At 34.1% G+C, this 21,325-nt stretch overlaps 1 protein-coding gene across 1 annotated transcript; it reads left to right on the top strand.

Annotated features, from left to right (window-relative positions):
• The first annotated feature begins 6,699 nt into the window (after nt 1–6,699).
• Nucleotides 6,700–19,071, top strand: LOC145684475 (uncharacterized). Its single transcript, XM_081756905.1, has 2 exons — nt 6,700–7,264; nt 16,545–19,071. The coding sequence occupies exons 1-2, from the start codon at nt 6,900–6,902 to the stop codon at nt 17,680–17,682; spliced, it is 1,503 nt and encodes a 500-aa protein (XP_081613031.1). The 5' UTR covers nt 6,700–6,899; the 3' UTR covers nt 17,683–19,071.
• The last annotated feature ends 2,254 nt before the right edge of the window (nt 19,072–21,325 follow it).

The raw sequence follows: 21,325 nt of genomic DNA, 5'->3' as shown, positions 1-21,325 counted from the left end.
GAAAATCGATCTAACTACAGGTGATTTCAGTGACCAAATTTTAATGACCGTCCTGGTTTATTTCAATGATACAGAATTTCTTCTTGTGGTACAAAAATTTTTAAAAATTCGACATAATTCTGAGCTAATTAAAATTCGAATTTTAAGATGTCGCACTACGGGTGATTGAAGTGAAATTTTGAAATGGTCCTTTCTCGTTTATTTTAATGGTACAAATTTCTTTCTTGGTGGACAAAAATTGGACAAAATTCTGAGCTAGTTAAAATTCGAATTTGAAGATGCACTACAACTAAATGGACCCAAATTTTTCTTTTGGCATTCTTATACTGCCACAAAACCACACAATTTCAAATCCACACACACACACACACACACAACAATAGCAACCTTAACTTCTGAGATGGATGACGTGGAAATTTTGTTGTAGGTGATTTGACACCGTTATTTATATCTTCTTCCAAAAAGGTGACAGTCACGCATCATTGTCGGGAGGATGAATCACTCACCCTTTTCTTATTCTCCTTTCACATGATCTTGGAAGATATTCTAAACCGACAACAATCAACCATTTTAAGATCTGGAGCCTAATTTATATTAGAAACTTGAAATTCCATTTATGTGGAAAGTAGTTGGACGTTAAAATTATCAAATTGATCGTTCCTTTAGATATGCATTTATATGCAGTAACGACATAAACATGCACTAACCTCCGAAATATGCAAATATATGCACTATAAAACTCTGCTATTTTACCCCAAAACACCTGAAACGGATTTCTCTTTAAAGAGCATATCAATATCACATCAGGAATAAAACATGCAAATATGCAAAAATCTGAAGTCTAGTTATAACTGACCTATTCCAGCGTTCAGTAAAACGTATTATTATTATTATTATTATTATTATTATTATTATTATTATTATTATTATTATTATTATTATTATTATTATTATTATTATTATTATTACCGTATTCAAAACCATGGTTCAATGCTACAACCATGTAATTATTGTTCTTTCTAGATTTGGAATTCTTATGTGTGCAACGGACTACATCCTAACGCGAAACCAAGAAACGTTAGTAAAACGTTTCATAGTAAATCGCCTCTATCTAACGTAATTATAGTGCTTGTTGAAAGAATAACAACAGTAGCCCTGAATAGGATCGAACCACCGACCTACGTCGTATCCCGAATCGTTAAAACTACATCACAAGAACACCTGATCTGGTTTGTGTAGCATAATGTGTATATTGTCACGGATGTTGCGTGGCAATGATGTCTCCGTGTCTCATAAGAGTTACGGGGAAAATCCCATACTTCATCATATGTTTTTGTAAACATAATGGTATCATTACCTCCTATTTGACGATTAGACCCGTGTAGTTCTTACATTTTGTTGGGCGTGTCATTTTCATTACTCGTTCCTGTAGTTTGGAGGGCGAAGGAACTATTATGCAGTGTTGCAAACCCCTCACGCCATTGGTACTCGGGAACGGTTAGAGATATCGCTTTCGAAAATACGCTATTAGAATTCCTGATCTTAAATAGACTTCCTATGGTGTTTCCAGCATTACGTCATATGGACACTTTTCCTCCTATGACAACTGCAAAATTTTCAATTTTTTCCTCTTTGCTGTGGCAACCCTGTTACTCACTGGAAGCTGTGCGTTGTCCGGTTTACTCTTTGGGTTACTCCTTTTCATTCCGTAGTATTATTTTTCTCGTCTTTTTTCTAGTTTTGCTCTACGGACACTTTAATTTCTTGATATTTGAAGCTTTATAACTCCCTTCCTTGTTGGTATTCACATTCTATACTGATTCTGTTGATGGCATAAACTCCTATATGTTGCATTTAAAAAAATATAACTTTGTACTGTGCTGGCAACACCGCTGACCTGATAAGATGACATTTAGGGAAGAGATTTAAACAAGGGGATAGTTAGATGAAGATTTTATCAACCAGAGTTTTTCAAAACTCAATATAATAAACAGTACATCGTAGAACAGGGCCTAAAATTCAACGAAATCACAGCTCCACACTGGTAAAAATTTTATATAGTATAGAAAAACTAGTTTAGTCAGCATTTGTTTTGACATATAATCAGTTTTCTGTCCAGTACATCATGTTTACCTGCGACTAAATTATTATTATTATTATTATTATTATTATTATTATTATTATTATTATTATTATTATTATTATTATTATTATGTAGGAAAATTTTGGCATCCAGAGCAAACAAAATTAAAGGCACATTAGGATACATATTTAATTGTATTGTATTAAACTTTAAAATACAGGAAAGGACGTAGAGAAGAAACACCTAGGCATATTTCTTCCTCGTTGGCAGCAATACGATCGCATTACTAGGTGAAATTCAGATGGTGCGAGGGTGTTTCCTCTCGACGTTTCTCCCATTGTGCGTTTGTTTTAATGGAGGCACAACCAACCCCTGTTTTATGTCAATTTTTTTCAGATTACCCCCGTTGGAGATATTCACGATACGCCACTGGTCTCGCTACTATTTTTATTGCATTCTACACATCCGATTTGGTAATGTAATTTTTTGTTTGAAGGCTCTACGTGCAGTATTAGCTACGATATAGTCCTGGTACGTTCTTATTGAATCACCCGGTATATATATATATATATATATATATATATATATATAGTAGGTTCATAAAAGCGATACGGGGGAATAGTCTACGGCATTCTACTTACTCCCCATTATCACTGCAGCATATAAAAAACGATGGAAAGTAATGACGAAGAAACAGAAAGAGATGTTTCGTTTCTTATATTAGTAGGCATACCTATTTTCAGGGATCGCTCCACGTGGGGCGTCGTTTTCCGCACTTAGCATCGCCGGGACGCCGCTCCACACTAAAATTCCGCCCTGCACCTTACCCACACTTAAAACTGGCGCGTTAATACGTGAAAATAATAAAAATACTCTGAGTTGGTGAAGTACTTCACTCACAAGACCATGTACTCTTTTCTCCAACATGCCCAACTTGGCTCAAATTTACTGCGTTATAGGCTACTGCCTCCTGTACCTGTTCATACTGCTGACTGTGAGCGCGATTTCTCAAAACCGGGTAATATTTAGTCAATAGTGGGTGCCCACTAAGAAATTGCTGGAGGGATCCCTGTATAATTTTACTGAGGCTTTGAATTCCAATTTTCCATATAAAAATAAATAGACCTAATGTCCAACGCCCAGCAACATGGAAAATTGAATACCCTATGCTGCTTGTAGGCACAAAGTACTGATAAATCAACTAGAGAGAACCATGTGTCAGGTGTCGTGTCTGCAGGCATAAAGACGAACTAAAGGAACATTGGCTTACCTTTTGTTTCTTTATTTCCTTCCTCTGTTCCATTTTCGTTGTTGTTTCTAAAGTAATGAAATTACTTTACCAAAGACAAGAATGCATTGTCACCAAAAAGCGACCACTGATCTATAGACAAAAGAATTAACCCGGGAGGGCTAACGAGATTTTTTCCCATGAAACTTACGAACGGATAATATTTTCTGGGTTATGATTGGTTGTTGAGAGTCTACGGTGCTTTTGCTAAATTTTTGGTGGTTATTGATGTATGTTATCTCTGGTAGTACATATTTCTATAATGGATTCAAAGGATCGTGTAATTTTTATCTTCAATACAACACATTTCATTATATCGGAAAAGTGTAATGTCCTATTGAAACAACAGATAAACGTACAGTTAGTTGCATATTTTAAAACTATATCAATGCAACCGAAAACGTTTGAAAACTAAATATAGTTAAAAAGTTTCCTTCACCTCAAAATTGGCAATGACTTTCCCTGCCATATACTGGCAGTTATATGGAATTGAGTAACCCATTGCATGATGAATGTATTGAATTAGTAAGATTTAGTTTGACACACTAAACACATTTAAATACATAATCCGAGAAAAGTAAGGTACTCAAATTAATACCACTCCACACTTTAAGAATTATAGGTCCACACTCCTTTCCTTCAGTTCCACAAAGAGTGGAGTACTCCACTCAATTTTAGGCCCTGTCGTAGAAAATAAGGAGCATGTGGTAGTAGTCTTCGCAATAGTAAGTGCTCCAAATGAAGTGATTAGTTCTATAGTGCGTTTTCAATTCGTTCACGGATTTATTCGGTACTTCACTTCCTTAAATCCTCAAGTTACCGTTTGAATTGCTCATTGGACACTTGTTGCAGCATCAAAACATTAAGAGAGATAAAGAATGTACCTGATCATTGGCAACAGAGTTGCCAATTCAGGCATTTTGTGGCTAGATCTGGTTATTTGGAGAACAGCTAACCAAAATGTTCGAAAAAGGCATTAATAGCTTTTCAGCCATATGCTTTTTTTTTTCATTTTCTGACTTTAATCACTTTTTGAGGCATTATGTGTGTCATTTTTCAATTTTCTGAATATTGTAAACCCAACTGCCAAATTTGACCTCCTAAACAGTAGCATTGATGGTCATATTGATGCCTCCACATATCTTGGTTATAAGAAAAGAAAATCGGGGAACACGTAAGTTTTAGTAAAAAAAAAAAATCGTTAAAGAAGTTCAGAATAGACTTCATGATAATATACATATCCTTCAGTAAATGTCCCTTTTCAGTGTCAATGAGGATTTGAAACCAGTGCTTTTGCTGACTAAGGTTTATCTTTCACTTGGGCGATTTGAAGATACTATCGATGCAATTGAAAATCAATGTCGAACATAAGTTTCATGAAAAGGATCCTCATCTGAAGAATTTTTGCAAAAATTAAATCAATACATAGACCTAGGTGCTCGGAACAGATTCTATTTTGAAAACTACTTTTGTTAGCATTCTCGTACCAACGCTACCAGATTCGAATGCAGAAATGAAGAGTGTATTCAATCAAGTACGGTAAATAGCTATAGTAAAAAAATAGCCATTAACAATTTGGAAACAAAAACGCTTTTCTCAATTTTAAAACTGAGATTTGTGTAGCACCGTGTGCAAAAGTGTTTATTATTATTATTATTTTCTATACAAAATTTCATTAACAGTTTTACAACTAGCTGAAACAAAAGCAACCCGGTAGAAGCAACCGATACATAAAAACTTCGGCTCAACCTAAATATGATGATTATGATAGTGACATTTATTTCTATTAGGAGAATTCTGCTTTAATTTTCTTATTATAGGAACCGAGTTTATTAAGCTTTATATTAACTCACAAGTTTGCTTTTTTCTAGCTACATCTGGCTATTGTAGCTGTTAATTTTAGCCACTTTTCTTGTTTGATTGTTGGCAACACTAACTGGTAACCCGAAAACCAGTGTTGCCAACCGTAGCGAAATCCGCTACGCGTAGTGACTTTTCGTTGCCCTGGCGACAAAGTGACGACGAACGAAAAATACGGAAAACATAGCGACTTTTGAAAACCTATCTTAAAATTTCCAATTTTCCCCCATAGCTTTAAAGAAATGAGCAAATTAGGTTATAAAACATTTATGTTAGTTTAGAAAACATGTGACAAAATTTAATCAATTAGGGCCTTATGCAGAGTGGTTCTGACGCGTGATTAGTGCCATACTAAAGATTTCGACTAATATATGTTACCTGCAGTAGTCAGGCCTTTAGTATGACGCTAATTATACGTCAAAACGACTCTGCATAAGGCCAAATATATCTTGTGCATTTAATGCTTGTCTAGGCCTTAATCAGACAGGCCTTAATCCCTTGTTTTGGGGTGAGAGAGTCCAGTTGTTGTAAAGTTGAAGTACTGTTGAAACAAAACTATAGAATTTTATATACGGTTAAATTGTATTTTATAGTAGTTTCTCGAGGAGAGAAATTAAAAAATAATAGCATTAAATGAAAAAATATTTTTTTTCTTGAAAGTAACTGTAATGAAAACCTTTTATGAATTTTATATTTGATACATGTATCAACATTATTTGCACGCTAATTTTCGTTTAATTTGTTGACAAGTGACATATTGTAATTATTCTTACATTATAATTTAAAATTTATTGTAGGCAGCAACGAATGAAACGTATCCCTTTACTTTAATTTCGTATATTTTTAAAAGAAAGAAATGTTTACAATTATAACTGATGTTACACAATGGTAATATGTTAATAAAAACATTATAATAAAAGAATGATAAACATTGTCCGTGACTTTGACTTTAATAATATTAATTCAAATAAAAATGAAATGAAATCTTTAAGTTTTACGTCCCACGATTATGCCGGTTAGGCTAAAGGAGACGGTGATGATGAGTAATGAATGAAATGGTGATATGAAGAAAGTGGGAGGAAACGGGAGAATCCCGAGAAAACCCACGCACACGGTGTTTGTCCACCACAAAGTTCACTTGGCGGGGCTGGGATCGAACCCGGGACCCCCAGCACCAGAGATGAACGCTTTACCACTGAGCCACCGCGGCCCACCTTAATTCGAATAAGACGAATTCTTTTTTTTAATTCATAAAACTTAGTGAAGCACTAAATCAGGTCTTTCCATTTAGAATTTAGACCTATTATTAATTTGTGAAATATTTTGCAGTTTTGTTAACATCGTTCTTTTTTTTACCATTTAATTTTATAATGTAGCGGAAAATAACGGAATTTCGGTAAGGATAGCGGAACGTGGTGGAATTTTGACGGCACAGTAGCGACTTTTCAAACTGGGGATCTGGCAACACTGCCGAAAACACTTCCCAGCTCGTGCAAGTAACCGAGGAAGGTCTGCAATTATATTATTTTATAGACAGATATTTTTTGCGTTTTATTAAAAAATATACGTGTTTTCGAATGTAAGTCTCTTCTGTGGATAGTCTTGTAAACCATTTCAATAAGACTGCAGAGTAAAATAAAATGAAAATATAGTAATAAAAGATATCTCATGATGGCAGTTGAGGCATTTGTTAAATTGGAATTTATGCTTAATGAAGAAATTGATTATGATTTTGCCCAGGATGATCCACTCGAAGGGAAAGGGTGGACATACCCACTCATGACAGACAGCAAAGAATTAATATTAAGCACACAAGAAGTAGAGCAGACAATGGAGAAGGATGAAGCTACGACATCTTTCGATGTGAAACCAAATATTGATATCGTGAAATCAGAACTTGCAGTTGAAGATGATCCTTTATACAAATGTAATTTAGAAACTCTGAAAGATGGAGAGGATAAGGTTTGCGAGTCTTACTCCAGTGACTACAAACAATTAACAATAGAAATGACGTCTTCAGTTGACCCAGAAAGGTAATGCTAATTTTATTTTTTTTATAAAGCAGTTGGTTCAGATTGATAATGCAGTTACATAGCTTTGGGAATTTTACAGGTAAAATATAATTCACCAGAAATTGTAAGTTATGACAGATACTTCCCAGAGATGATACACACAGTTTCGCTCCATACAAAAACACGTACAGGTTTACCTTTAGCGCACCACGAAGAAGAATTGTTGAATAATTTTTTTCAGTAATTGCCTTTCCATTGCCTCCTGAAAAGTTTCCGCTGGGCGACAAAAATACATGACTTGGGACAGATAAAGTTCAAGGAGACAATCAGAAGTAATTGTAAATTACAATCCTTTTACAATATGCATATAAATAAGGTGTCCGTCTGTAGCATAAAAACCAGCGAAAAAACAATCTGTGCTAGGTGGTCACTAAAAAGCGCGAATGCTATCTAACCGAGTAAGGACTGTGCGGAGCGTATGAGCCCGTGCAGTTGTGCGCCAAAAGGTAGCAGGTGCATAAGAGATAGTGGATATTCGTGCAAGTGAGGTTTGAGGAGAGAAGGGAAAGTTGGGAATAATGCAATTTTTAATAGCACTTGTCATGGTTTCATACTAGGAACGCTGCATTTGTAATCCTAAATTACAGGTCCAGTACACTGTGCACAAATATTTCACCGGTCGACAATAGAATCTAATAGAGCCGTCATTCATTTGCACCATTCAGTTACTTTATGTGTCGTATTGCACTTGTAATTATTTAGCACCAGTAACCCTATACTTGTTAATTTAAAATACAACTGTATTTGTATTTTGTTCTGTCGCCTGCAGAAATTTCTTGCTTATACACATGTTTTTCACGCAAGTATTGGATTTTACCTGTGAATCTTCCAAAATGTGGTGCGCCAAAGGTACCTCTGCATCGAAAACTGAGCAATTGATACCACCTTTACAAAAATTTTGTAGTTGGATTTATATATAATAAATCTTTATCTTAATAAGACATTTTTCACAGATGCATATACGTATATAAAACATAAATATGCTAATATATCGTAATAGCATAAATGTTTTACGCTATTTATAGTCCTGTGTAAAAGAAATAGTAGGTGTGAAGAAATACGTTAAACTACACTCTAGTTCGTTTTCTTGCAAACGGAAGAGTAGTTTTGCTTAAATTTGTGATTAACTTCCCCACTTGTTATTTTGAATTTACACTAAAGTTGTTGTAAGAATGTCTATTTTCTTGTCTCTGTTACTTAATACGAGACCATCGTCGACAAAGATTGTCAGTAGTATTTTCTTTTCTTTTTGTTGTCTTCGTAAAACAAAGATTTTGTTCACTCGTGGTGAAGCCTTGGTGCTTCATGAAATTTACTTCCCTTTGATTCCAACATCTTGTGCTTGTTGCTGGTAAGCTTACATACTCGTTGACTGATATCATCAAATCCTTCCGGTTGACGCATATATATATTTCTTCTTCAAGTTTACTATTTAGAAATGCTGTTTTAATGTGAAACTGTGTCACCGGTAAGCTTTCTGCCGCTGCTACAGCTCTTACTGTATCTTAGACGTACTGTATCGTACGTACTAGACTGAACGTTTCAGTGTAATCTATTCCAGCCTTTTGCAAGTAGCCTTTAGGTACTGATCTTGCCTTGTACTGTTGTACAGTGCCATGTGCATTCTACTTTGTTTGAAAAACCTATCTGTTTTCTATAACTTTTACTTTTCTGGAAGATTAACTGCCATGCATGATTTTTTTTTTTTTGAAGATTATTAACTGCCATGCATAATTTTCTTTCAGAGCTTCCATTTCTTCATTCATTGCTTCCAGCCAGTGTTCTTTGTTCACTAACGTAATTGCTTTATCTGAACTTTGCGGATCTTTTTCGTTCTCTTCTGCTGAAGCATAGCAGGCTGCATAGCAAACCAGCATATCAGGCAGCTTCTGATCTCATCCATGCTGGTTTGTTCACTTTCCTTGTTGACTTTCGAACTCCTACTTCTTCTGAAGTATTAACTTGGTCGTCGTCCGCAAAATCATCACTTCTTTGATCTTGCACTTCTTCTTCAGAACTTGACCCTGGACTTCTTCCGAAATTCGACTTCGTACTTTCTCCGAAATTGTAGTTTCTTCTAACAAATTCAAGGCTATAATTTCTGATTTGAAATATACATAATTCGAATGTACTACTTTTTGCAAGGAAGGTACGAACACTGTATATTCATCATTTTCGCTCTAGTAACCGACAAGTTTTTCCTACACACTCTTGTTGCCAAACTTTTTGAGAAATTGCTTTGGAATGAGAGCATAACATTCAGAGTCAAAAACTTTCAAATGGTTCAGCACTTTAACTGTTTTCCTGTCCACAGTTCAGCAGGTGTCTTGTCATGTTTTGAATTTCCTGTATGGTTCAGAATATACCCAACAGTTTCACACGCATTCGCCCATATCAATTTTGGTAAACCACTTACACTTATAATTAACCTCTCCATTTCGGCAACAGTACGATTATCTTTTTCAGCCAAGCCGCTTTGCTCAGGACTGTATAGTGCTAAGATAGCTTGATAGTTCCCTTTTTTTCTCAGTTATTGACGCACTTCTTCACAATCAAATTCTTTACCTCTAACACACCTTAACATTTTCACAATGTGTCCTGTTGTTGTCGTTTGAGAAATATTTGTAGGTATTTTGCTAATTCATTTTTTACCCTTGATGAAAAATATTCTCCGGTACTTGTAATCGTATGAAAAACACGTAATATCTGTTCTTTCTGGAGTTTTCACAGAGATCAATCCATTCACATCGGCATGCTTTAATCTTCCTACTTTTTAGGCCTATTCCATTTAACCTTAAAAGGCAGTCTATTTGCTTTTCCCAAAGCACACCCATCACAAAATGAAGTATCTTTTTCACTGTCACTTGCTTTAATGATCATTTTTGCCTAAACGTTTCTTTACGTATCTTTTGTTTTGACGCCGGAATCTTTCATGCCACACTTGGGTGAGTCTGGTGATGTAACATTTACTACAGCTGGCTCATTTGGCACCACTACTCGCTTTTTCATCATCTATGCATTATTTTCTCACTTGCCTTTTGCGATGATTTAACATTTTTTCGTTAATGTGACTTTTCCATTGAAACACACAACAAGCTCCACAGCACTTTCCACTGAAATTATGTTTTTTCCCATTCAGGAACATACTACACATTTTAATGATAGCCTGGTTTCCATATGACTCCATTGAGAAACGTTAAAAGATTTTAACAAAATACGCTGTCAAAAAAATTAAGGGAGCTAAAACTGGGACTTTCCACCTATTTTCCTTTGTTACGGGCGTAGAGCAGATCCTACATGGAAACAGCCTATACGAAAAAAAAAAGTTTTTTTTCCCTAAATTCCAAATCCGAAAGTGCACTTGCCATATCCATGGCTACCCTCATTATCTTTGTGAGAAAGCAAGCTTAGTCTATAGCTCGCGTAGGCGTAACTGGACGGGGGCAGGGGGTTAGGCCTTCCTAATCAGTAAAGCTTTTTCGCTTATTATCGGTTTATTTGACGTAACTAACGTGATACTTTTATCTCAATTCACTCATATCGATTGCAATTTTCAAAAATAAGGGGCCATGCCTCAAAGTATAGTATTATAGTTACGCGAATGATAGCTAGAAGTACGTTTCAATTTATATATTACTTTTTAATAATCTTTTCAGCTAAAGAGTATAGTGACAAAGTTGTATAAAGTAAGGAAATGTTCATATATGGCATAAACTTGACATCTTGTGGGAAGGGGACTCTGCCACTAAGACCCCTGCGTGCGTTTATGTATATAATAGTTATTATTTTTAGAGAACGGTTGCACGCATTTAGTGTAATGACCTTAAAATAACATATTTGTAAAATCAGGAACGTAAACAAACGCAGATCAACAGTTGGCTGACCACTGTTATGAACCTGAAATGACTCCATAAGTGCCCAATGTAACATATATGTAATAGCACAATTACAAGGACACAAAATCAAAACATGCAAACAAAAGAAAGGTCTGATAAAATGAACTGCTCTCTAAAGTCTTATGCGAAATGAGACAGTTATTTATTATTTATTTAGCCATCCAAAGATTAAAGAATAAGTAATTGTTTCAGACGTATGTGCTCAGCACTCATATCGACAAGCCTATGTGTCTACAGTAACCTTCTTTTGCTACTGATAACCAATTAGTGCATGACAGACTTCTCACGTGACATTTGATGTAATGTTTATATTCATCTAGTGATGCAGCTTATGGTAGACGACTGATACCTGTTTCTCTTTCTTGCGTTACATACATATCACATTAGGCGTATCCAGGTTAAATATAATTTTGTTCTGTTTAAAATAGTCCTAATGCGCAAGGGCACTGTAAACACTATTGGCTTATGGCTTGAGCGTACTTGGAATAATTCACCCGAACTAAGGTCCAATTTTTTTTTAAATTGATCTTCAAATGTTTATATTGGAACGAAAAATATGCATGTTAGTGATTTTAGAGAGAATTTCTCTCGAACGTGGCGGGAAGAGCTTTTCCGGAAGATTCCCAAGCACTTAGAAAAACGGAAGGTGCGATCAAATTTCGAAATGAGATCATTGAAATGAAACGAAACAAAAGTCAAATAGTCATTTTATAAGCACTATAGGGAAATGGTTGTATTTGTGTTTCTGCGGAATACCACTTCGTAAAGTAGACTTGATATACTTCATTGTAATTTTACCGAAGACAAGAGTTTAGAGCAGATTGTAGGCTATATATAATTTTTTTTTTGTATCCCAATTGGGAAAATGAAAGCTTGAAATACGAAGATGTTTAAAATTTAATAATAATAATAATAATAATAGAAGTTAGAGGTCATTATTATCTCACGAGTTTCTAATTTTGCTAACAAAAATCTCGATATGTTAGCTCATCCTTAAAATGCAAGTTTGCGATTTGGATGTAAGTCCATATTAGTATGAAACTAAGTCACTTGTAGAGATTGGGATGAGCTGAAACGTAAAAATAATCACAAACGACTGTTGAGTGCATTGTTTCTGATGATGCTTAGATGAATACTGATACGCCCGTTGTCGTCGAAGCGCAAATTTTGCCTTCATGGTCATGCAGTGGAAAGTACAAAGGGAAGAAATATGTAGTTATCGGAACGCCCAAAGTTAGTGTCGAATCAATAATTTACGGGGTCGATAAGCCTATTGGTTACATTTCCAATGACACTTGAGCCTTAGTTAGGTTAGCATGGATATACATACATAACACATTGCCCAGGGTTCGATAGCGTTAACAGTGAAAGATATCTCTTGGGTTTTGAGATATTTACATTATACGTAAGTGGACATGTCACTTTGATAGGATTTTGCAGATCAACACCAAAGCTCTTCTTTGTTGATTCTACTCAGTCTTCTTATTTTAAAATATTGTGTATAAATGTTATTCTCGTCCAACGCATTGTATTTTAGGTAATTTATTTTAGAATACAACTATGTGCAGTGTAGTAAGCAACCAGTGCAGCAACCAGCACGTCCAAGAAAAATTCTTTATTTCACAATCATTTTTGAACAAATCATAAAAATATGTAACTACAAAATACGTATTTGTAATAGTAATCTTTTCAAGAGTTGAGGGAAATAATTTATTTCACTGACGTAGTAAATTGCCAGTAAATTTCAAAATCAAGGCTACAGTAGGGACAATAATCCGCACAACTTTAAAACACGTTTGACATAGGGAAATGTGAAAAATCTTCGTGTGTGTATCTAGGGCCATACGTAAATGCTACAACTCAGTTTATTTTACTCATATAATGAGAATGACGTGATTTATTACTATACTCTCTGTAGTAAGAAACAGAATAGCCGTCATTAAGAAATCCATATTCAAAACATGTTACAAATGGAATGATTAAGAAATTTTTTATTACTTATACCTAGAAATATTTCTACATTTTCCTAGATCGTCGAAAATGATAGCTCATAATTATTTTTCTTATCGAGTATGGATAACATGATCTGAAATGAAACCTCGCGTTATGTCCTAGAGTGGCAGAGATGAAAAATCCAATTTTAGAACAGGTTTGAAATGGAAGGAAAATTGTGTTTAAGATCTTGTCATTTTCATTTAACGAATGCAGTAAATCATGTGTTTTAACTTGCTTTTACCTAGAAAACTGTAAAAATGTTCTACTTACGAGTGATGGAAAAGAATTTTATTCGCTGTCTTTCATATTTTGATTTTAAACCTCTTACTCGCGCAATTTTGCTAACTATCGTAGGAGTATAGATCATTTTACATCATCCTATCGCTATTAGGGAAATAAATATTAAATTATTATTCTTGAAACATAGAGTGATGGAACAATTACCCTATGTAACAGCTAGGAAAACCGTCTTAACTCTATTATGTGAAACACGTAGGACCTAGTAAGGGCGGCTATTTATTTTTATCAGGGGAGTGTATAATTTAAGACCGCGTTTTCTTTATCAAATAAATGTAATAAATCATTAGTTATTACTGTGAAGGATCAAGAAAAATATAAGAACGTCTCTTTGTGTAAACAATGGAAACTTTCCCAATCATTCTATTTGAAACGTGTTTGGAACTTGGTCCTTCTGGTTAGTTGGTTTTCTGCTTCTAACTGCGTATAGTATAACTTGAGGCCGTGCCATTTCCTTTAGGTGAGTGAAATGAATGGAATATTCTTTAAAATTTGAGGAAATGTAAGACCTTCCCTAAGTAGACGCCATGAACAATTTCCCAACTAGACTATTCGAAATATGTTTTGAACTTCAACTTGCTAGTGTCGACTATCTTCCTTCTAACCACGTAAGGGATAATTTGAGATAATGATTTCTTACTACTTAAGCGAAGCAGTTTGAATTACTTTTTCCTAGAAGTTATAAGGATGCAAGATTGGCTTGGATTCCAGGTTTTCTATTTGAAATATCTTCTGAAATTATTAGTATTATTGGCGCTATTGTCGTCATTAAGGATGTTTTTATTTTCATGAACTCTTAAAGATTGTACCTTTCCCAGCATGCATGTTGTAGTTTTATTTCTTTTACACTTTGTTTAATATATCAACATCATTGAACAAAGATACTGTATAATTATTTATTTCTGTCTCCGTTATGCCAGGTAAGTAATGAGCTCTAAGGTATTAAATGTTATAATTATTATAAGAACTATAAATAGTATTTTTAAAACTACTGAAACGTTATATATATAGCGGGTGTTATAGAAATGGCACCCACGAACTATAGTACAGTATTCTACAATATAAAGGGAAAAATATATTGTATTTTTCCTAAGATTGACTTATATATGTAAAGTGCACGGTAGTAACGTTTGGCACTGACCAGTCCAAAAGCTTTAAGAGTGTAAGAATTAAATTATTATATGAATTCTGCAGATTTGCTCTTGCTGCCTACCTGGAACGTAACTACACGGTGGCTGTAGTGCCAAGATTCCAGGTGTTCACAAGATGAAAGAGGACGGCGAGATGAAAGAGACTGTAAATTGAGTTGGATCTTATAGATCAATTTAAATAATAGTGGTAGAAAGAAAAGTAAAAAGCAGCAGCCTGTTACAGGGCATGGGCCATCAAGAATTTACAGTTTCGTACTCGTTTTGTTATAAATTGAAGCACAGAGTTTGAGGAATGCTACTATGAATAATTTATTATAAATTTAATGAGGTTAATCTCCGAGGCTTAACTGTAACTAGCTGTACTGATTGATGAGAGTTGTATAAAGCAGGACGAGAAATGAATGTTTAGTGGACATTATTCTGTAAACCATTGCTTGAAAATACATGTTGTTGGTTTTTGTAGTTAGACCTCTACAGCTTGAGTATTTACCTAGCTTGTAATAACAGCTGACTAAGGAGCTAGAAATTACTAATTTATTCCGTCAAAAAATATTTGTACAGTTCTTTAGGATTAGCTCGACCGATGTGTAGTTAACATGTTGTAACATCCCAAACCACGTCTTATAATTAAACTAGAAATTAAATGACGCAATTATATTATAAGTCGTATATTAAAAATGCTACTGAATGAATACTAGATTTCAAAATTAGAACAAGTACGATATGTCTAATTGCATTGAAAGAAAGAGAGGAAGTATTAATAATTATTTGTGTTCCTTCAGGATTATGAATTCTAGATTGGGTCCGCTCAACACATATAGGCATAATGAAGTAGTAGATCCCGGCAGACTTTCAAATCATATTGTTTCTGCACTTATCTCAGTTCATAGACATGAAATTAATTTTAGTTGGAATTTGATTCGCAGTCAGATATTTTCACAAATTAAAAGCGGTATTAAATACTACTCCACATGCAAGTGTACAAAACCATATTGACAGCAAACCTGTTTGATTCCTCCCAGCTTACTTTCCGGAAAAGTCATGGGACAGTAATTCAGGAATTCTTCACCGAAAAATGTAAGAAGTGTACAAGTAGTAAGCTAATGTTTTAATCATCGAATCAAAATAGCCGGAAAAGGACTTGTAGTGCACAAACGGATAAAAAGTAGTGTTAATATAAAATATACTTCAAAAGGAAATAACGTTTCGTCAAGATGAGGGAGTTACGGCACGAGGGAATGAAATTTATTAAACCAAACCTTCAGAGAAAGCCTCCAGTATTGTGTTCTGGAAAATTTGAATTTAATCTTTGATTACTATCAATATTAGACGAATCTATCGGTTCGGGGAAACATATGTGGCTTATAAACTATTATATAGATTTACATTTGTCATTTTCAAAGTTGAAAGTTTTTGTAATTGTATTTATACTTGAATAAATGGTGAAGTTTATGTACACCTTTGTCTAACTTCGTCGAGTCTGGTGCATCGATTTTTGTAACAGCTTTCCTCGCCTTACGTAATGGAAAAGAAGTAAGCAAATTAAGAAGAGGATTGTTTGTTTAGTGAACAAAATATTGCTGAATAGTTAATGAAATTTCATACTAGAAAAATGAAAAAGGAAAATATTAGCTAAAATGGTGTTAATTAATTTACACTTGTTCATATGCAAAACAGAAATCATATAAATAAAGGAGAATTTTAATAACTTGTTATAGATATGTTCCAAGAGAGATTAAATGTTTTTGGTATAAGGGAACTAAAATATCAATAAAAATAACAGGTATTTTACTTTTTATTTTAAAGTAAATATAAGCATGTTTTTGAGCAATGAATATAATTCAATTTTTATTGTTGGGTGAATTTGTTTGATTTTTATATTTGCCAAAATTTATTTTTCAGTGAAGGGAATACAGCAATTAAACAGAAAAATGTCAGTCAGTCTCATGTGGACCTTGAGATAGAACTTACAGGAACAAAAGTTCTATCAAGTGAAAGCTTAGAATATAAAGGTAAGGGACTTGATCCTTCTCAAGATTGTGGGAAAGTAATTAGTCAAAATTCAGAGGTAGTTAAACATGCGTTTACGCATGAAATTGGAAAACCATATGTTTGCCAATACTGTTGGAAGGAATTAAGCAGCTACTGTGTTTTAGTACAACATACGGAAACGCATAAAAAAGAAAGTATCCATACATGTCTTAAATGTGAGAAGAGATTTACTAAATTATCGTCATTAAGAATGCACTTGTTAGTCCATTCTAATAAGCGTCATGCGTGTGAAATGTGCACGAAGAAATTTAGACGAAGAAAGAATTTGAGACTGCACATGTTAAAACACACCAGTGAGAAATCTCATACATGTCTGGAATGTGGTAAGAAATTTACTCGTAAGTGGCATTTGACTTGCCACATGTTAACCCATTCAGATGATAGCATTCATATTTGTGAAGTGTGTAGGAAGATGTTTAAGCAAAAAAGGTATCTGAAAAGTCACATGTTAAAACACAGGGATGAGAAATCTGAAAAATGTCTTGTGTTTGGAAACAAACTTAGTCTAAAGTCGAATTTGAGAGGCCAATTGTTATGCAGTTCAGATAAACGTTCTTTCGATTGTCATGATTGTGGGAAGAGTCTTAGTAGCAAATCAACTTTGATACTACATATGGTAACGCACACGGGAGAGAGATCTCACATATGTGAAAAGTGTGGTAAGGGATTTAGACTAATTCAAACTTTGCGAGTTCATATGATAACACACACAGGGGAAAGGCCGCACACGTGTCAAGAATGTGGAAAAGGTTTTGGTAGAACTTCAGATTTGAAACAACACTCGAAAACGCACACAGGAGAGAGACCTCATAAATGTCAGGAATGTGGCAAGCGATTTTGTCGAATTCCAACTTTGAGACAGCACATGTTAAGTCACTCAAATATCAAACCTCATAGTTGTCAGGCGTGTGGGAAAGGATATAAAAGAAAACATGATTTAAAAGGTCACATGTTGAAACACTTAGATAATAAGCCTGTTACTACGTAAGTCTGTAAGAAGGTATTTAATCGGAATTGTATAAAGTTCAAAATATTAGAAGACTCATGTTAGTAGCGTCTTAGTTGGCTGTGGTGAAGCAAAAGGTTTACTCGGAAATCAATTGAAGATATTTGACAGTCCACTCAAATACTAACCTTCAGAATTCTCATGAGTGTAGAAATGGATTTAGTAATGAATCGGGTTCAGGAAACTTATTCTAACACACACACACACACACACAAAAAAAAAAAAACTACAAGGAACGAATGTGGATAAGAATTTTTTAAAATTGAATTTTGTGACATCACGTTCGAACACAGACGGACATGAGGAAACTTATTCATATTAGGAGTATTAGAAAGCATTAAAACGAAAATCGTGCTTGAGAAAGCTCTGCTTAACATGTTGTGACCATAGCTTTAGGATTTGCTGAAAAGAAGCATTAAATTAGTTAAGCGGAATGACATGACACAAATACCATGCCGATTAATAACAGAAGATGAAAATCCATATCTTTTAGTTCATAATTTATCTAGCGCGTATAACTTCTTTTATAATGTTAAAATAATTGATATGAAATTAAGGCTATACATATTTTATAGATATGCTTTTAAATTATATTCTAATTGGCAAATTTCTTTTAAATGTTAATACAGTAATATGATAACATTATACCAGTTTAAGATTCTGATTTGCAGCTTGGTCAATTATTACGTCATTTTATGTAGTTAGAAAAAGAAGATTTAGTCGAATGAGGTAATTATGAAAATGTAAATATTAGTGTTTAGTATTAGAAATGAAATGAAAATTTTTGAGTTTTACGTTCCACGGTTATGCCAGCTAGGCTAAAGGAGACGCTGATGATGAGAAACGAATGAAATGGTGGAATGGAGGAAATAGGGAGAAACGGGCAAACCCCGAGGAATCCCAGTCACACCGTGTTTATCCACTCCAAAGTTGTCTTGGCGGGGTCTGGGATCAAATCTGAGACATCAAGCACCAGGGGTGAACGCTCTACCACTGAGCCATCACGATTATAATATTAGGTGGTGATAGTTATCAAGTTTTACGATTTTTTATATAATAGTAAAAATATATTGTGTTAAGTGTAAGAAATCAACAGATATGGAGATAGAACTAACAAAGATTGAAAGATATATAAAGAAAAATGTGTTTAGCGTATGTTTAGTTAATAAAGTAGAATTTGTGAAGAAGAAAGGTTCACTAGGAGAAGGTAAATGTGCTAGAGAAGACAGTTTAGAAGAAATTCACATACCAGCAAAATAAGAAAACTTTACGAGATTAAATATTTTTACAAAAGGAATTGATGATTTATGCTAAGCCCATCTTATAGAAATGAATAGTGTTGTATTAAAAGGTGTTTCAAAATTAATTAAAGCTATAATTATTTACTAATGGTAATTGATGTTCTCTAAATGTGTTTGCTATTTCAGTTAAAGATAAGAGTGAAAAGGATGTTACAGAAGCGTTGGAATCAGGCATAAAAATTAGGAAACTTAATAACTCACAAACAGGTCAAAGTTAAATATGTTAAAACAAAGATTTAAAAGAGTTGATGAAAGAATACTTTGTCAATTATTGCTTAATTTTTAATGGTAAAAGAAGCTTTCATCCTAGAACGCTTTAACAGGATCCTTAAAAAAAGGAGAGGAAAAAATTATTACTGAAAAATTATAAATGAATAAATATAAGAATTGTTTTGTGAGTGTAATAATAAACTACATAGAAGAATTGGTATAAAGTGTGCAGAAACAGAAGAAAAAGAGGCAAATAATTTTGAAAATATTTAAGAGAAAGAATATGAGCGTTTTAGTCCTAAATATAAAATTGATGATTATGATTGTATAATTAAATCTAGAGACTTGCTTGATTCAAATTCGTCAACAACAGTATTTTAATTAAATAAATTTCTCTATTCAATCCACCCAATATACAGAATAAGCGGTTTGAAATGCGAAGGCTTACAAAGATTTTGTGAAACGAAACAATGAACAACAAATTTTAACTTTTTTCATGTTTCGGAAATAAAAATACATTTTCTCATGCAAATGAGGATGCTGAATACGAAAATGATAATAAAAGTGCTGAATTAGTTCGAATTTAACTGTAATCGAGAGAAATATTTGTTACGTAGTGTTAAAACTCAGATTCTTGCACTTTCTCTCTTGACTTTCACTTAAACAGGTATTGCTTGAGTATTTTTCACCCGAGTATCGTGGTTCATATGTCAACAGTTTCAGAATAAACCGAGCTTAGAAATGGTATGATGCACATGTGTAAATATTGTACAAGAAAATGGAAATTTGGCGTATAATTGGGAATTTTATATCCACTCAAAAAATCATTTATTCAATTGTAGCCTTGCTGCAGCCTCAGGTACAGGCACCTAAATATAATATATCTTAGAAACTATTGTGATTCATACGTAATGGATGTGCCAAGGCATGAGGGGAAAAAAGTATTTTTCAGTTCTGCTTGACAATCCCAAATTTTATATAGGGAAAAGTGAAACACAAAATAAAAAGAATCCGAATAGTACTATTTATTTGAGTATCATGACATACGTTATTCTCTTCAGAATAAAAAAGGCTTCCAAATAGAACCATGATAATGTGTGTGTGATGCACGTGAAAAGGGAAACTTGGTTTAAAATTGGGAATTTTATGTCCACAAATCCCTTTGTCTACTGTAACGCCCCCTGGTGCGGCCCCAGCTATAGGTACCAAAATGTATACCTTGCAAATTAATGTGGTTCGCACATAATAGTGACATTCAAGGAGATACTAAATAAAAATAGTGACATTCATATGTAAAGCGCGAAAAGTGCATTTTGTTATAATGTTAGATCGTCTAGATACGAGACAAAAAGTAACTTGAAACAAGCATATAGGTTCCAGTTTGATAACTGGTTATGTGTGGGGGCACATCGTTTCTTTCAAAGAATGTAAAAGAGTTAGTAAAAGATTTAAACTATGTAGAATGGAAATGTTAAAACACAACTTACATGGATACGCTTCTGTCTGTTGCCTGTATTGTGGTTCTGGAACACCTGTAGCGACTGTTCAACATTAAGCAGCAAGCATGGACTTGCTCCGGTGTCACTGATATCGTTTCTCCATCTAAGATATAACTTGATGAAAATGTTCCCCATGTTCATCGCTGACTGCTCCGCAAGTTCTGGGAAGAGATGTATGTGGGAGTGCAACATGTAGGTTTTTAGTAACATATTACACCCAATCTTATTAAGAAGATATTGGGTGCTCCACTAATTCCTTATAGCTCTGGAGCTCCTCGTTTTCCGGAAAACTTCGTCACTATGTTTTGGAAATGCAATTTCCCACGCAGTCTTCTCGTTATTTTCATGCACTGCATCAAATTCAGGATCATTGAAGAGTTCTTTTCTCCTGGCCCCAAAGATTTATGGTGTGACTTGTCCTTTTTTTTAAATCTTATCACGGCTGGCAGAAAATATGGCTAAAACTTAATTAGCCACAAGTATTCCAATTATATTCATTATAATTTATGGCTTTCATTAGTTTTTCCATATTAGCGTATGTCTCCTTTCAGTGGATTGCATAACCGATTGAGATTGATGACAACACATTGCCATTCTTCACTAATACACTTTTAC

The sequence above is a fragment of the Thermobia domestica genome, chromosome 4, assembly GCF_964235325.1.
Source record: "Thermobia domestica chromosome 4, izTheDome1.hap1.1, whole genome shotgun sequence".
Classification (NCBI taxonomy): Eukaryota; Metazoa; Arthropoda; class Insecta; order Zygentoma; family Lepismatidae; genus Thermobia; species Thermobia domestica.
Note: the sequence above shows the minus strand (reverse complement) of the source record. Positions and strands in the feature narration are given on the sequence as shown.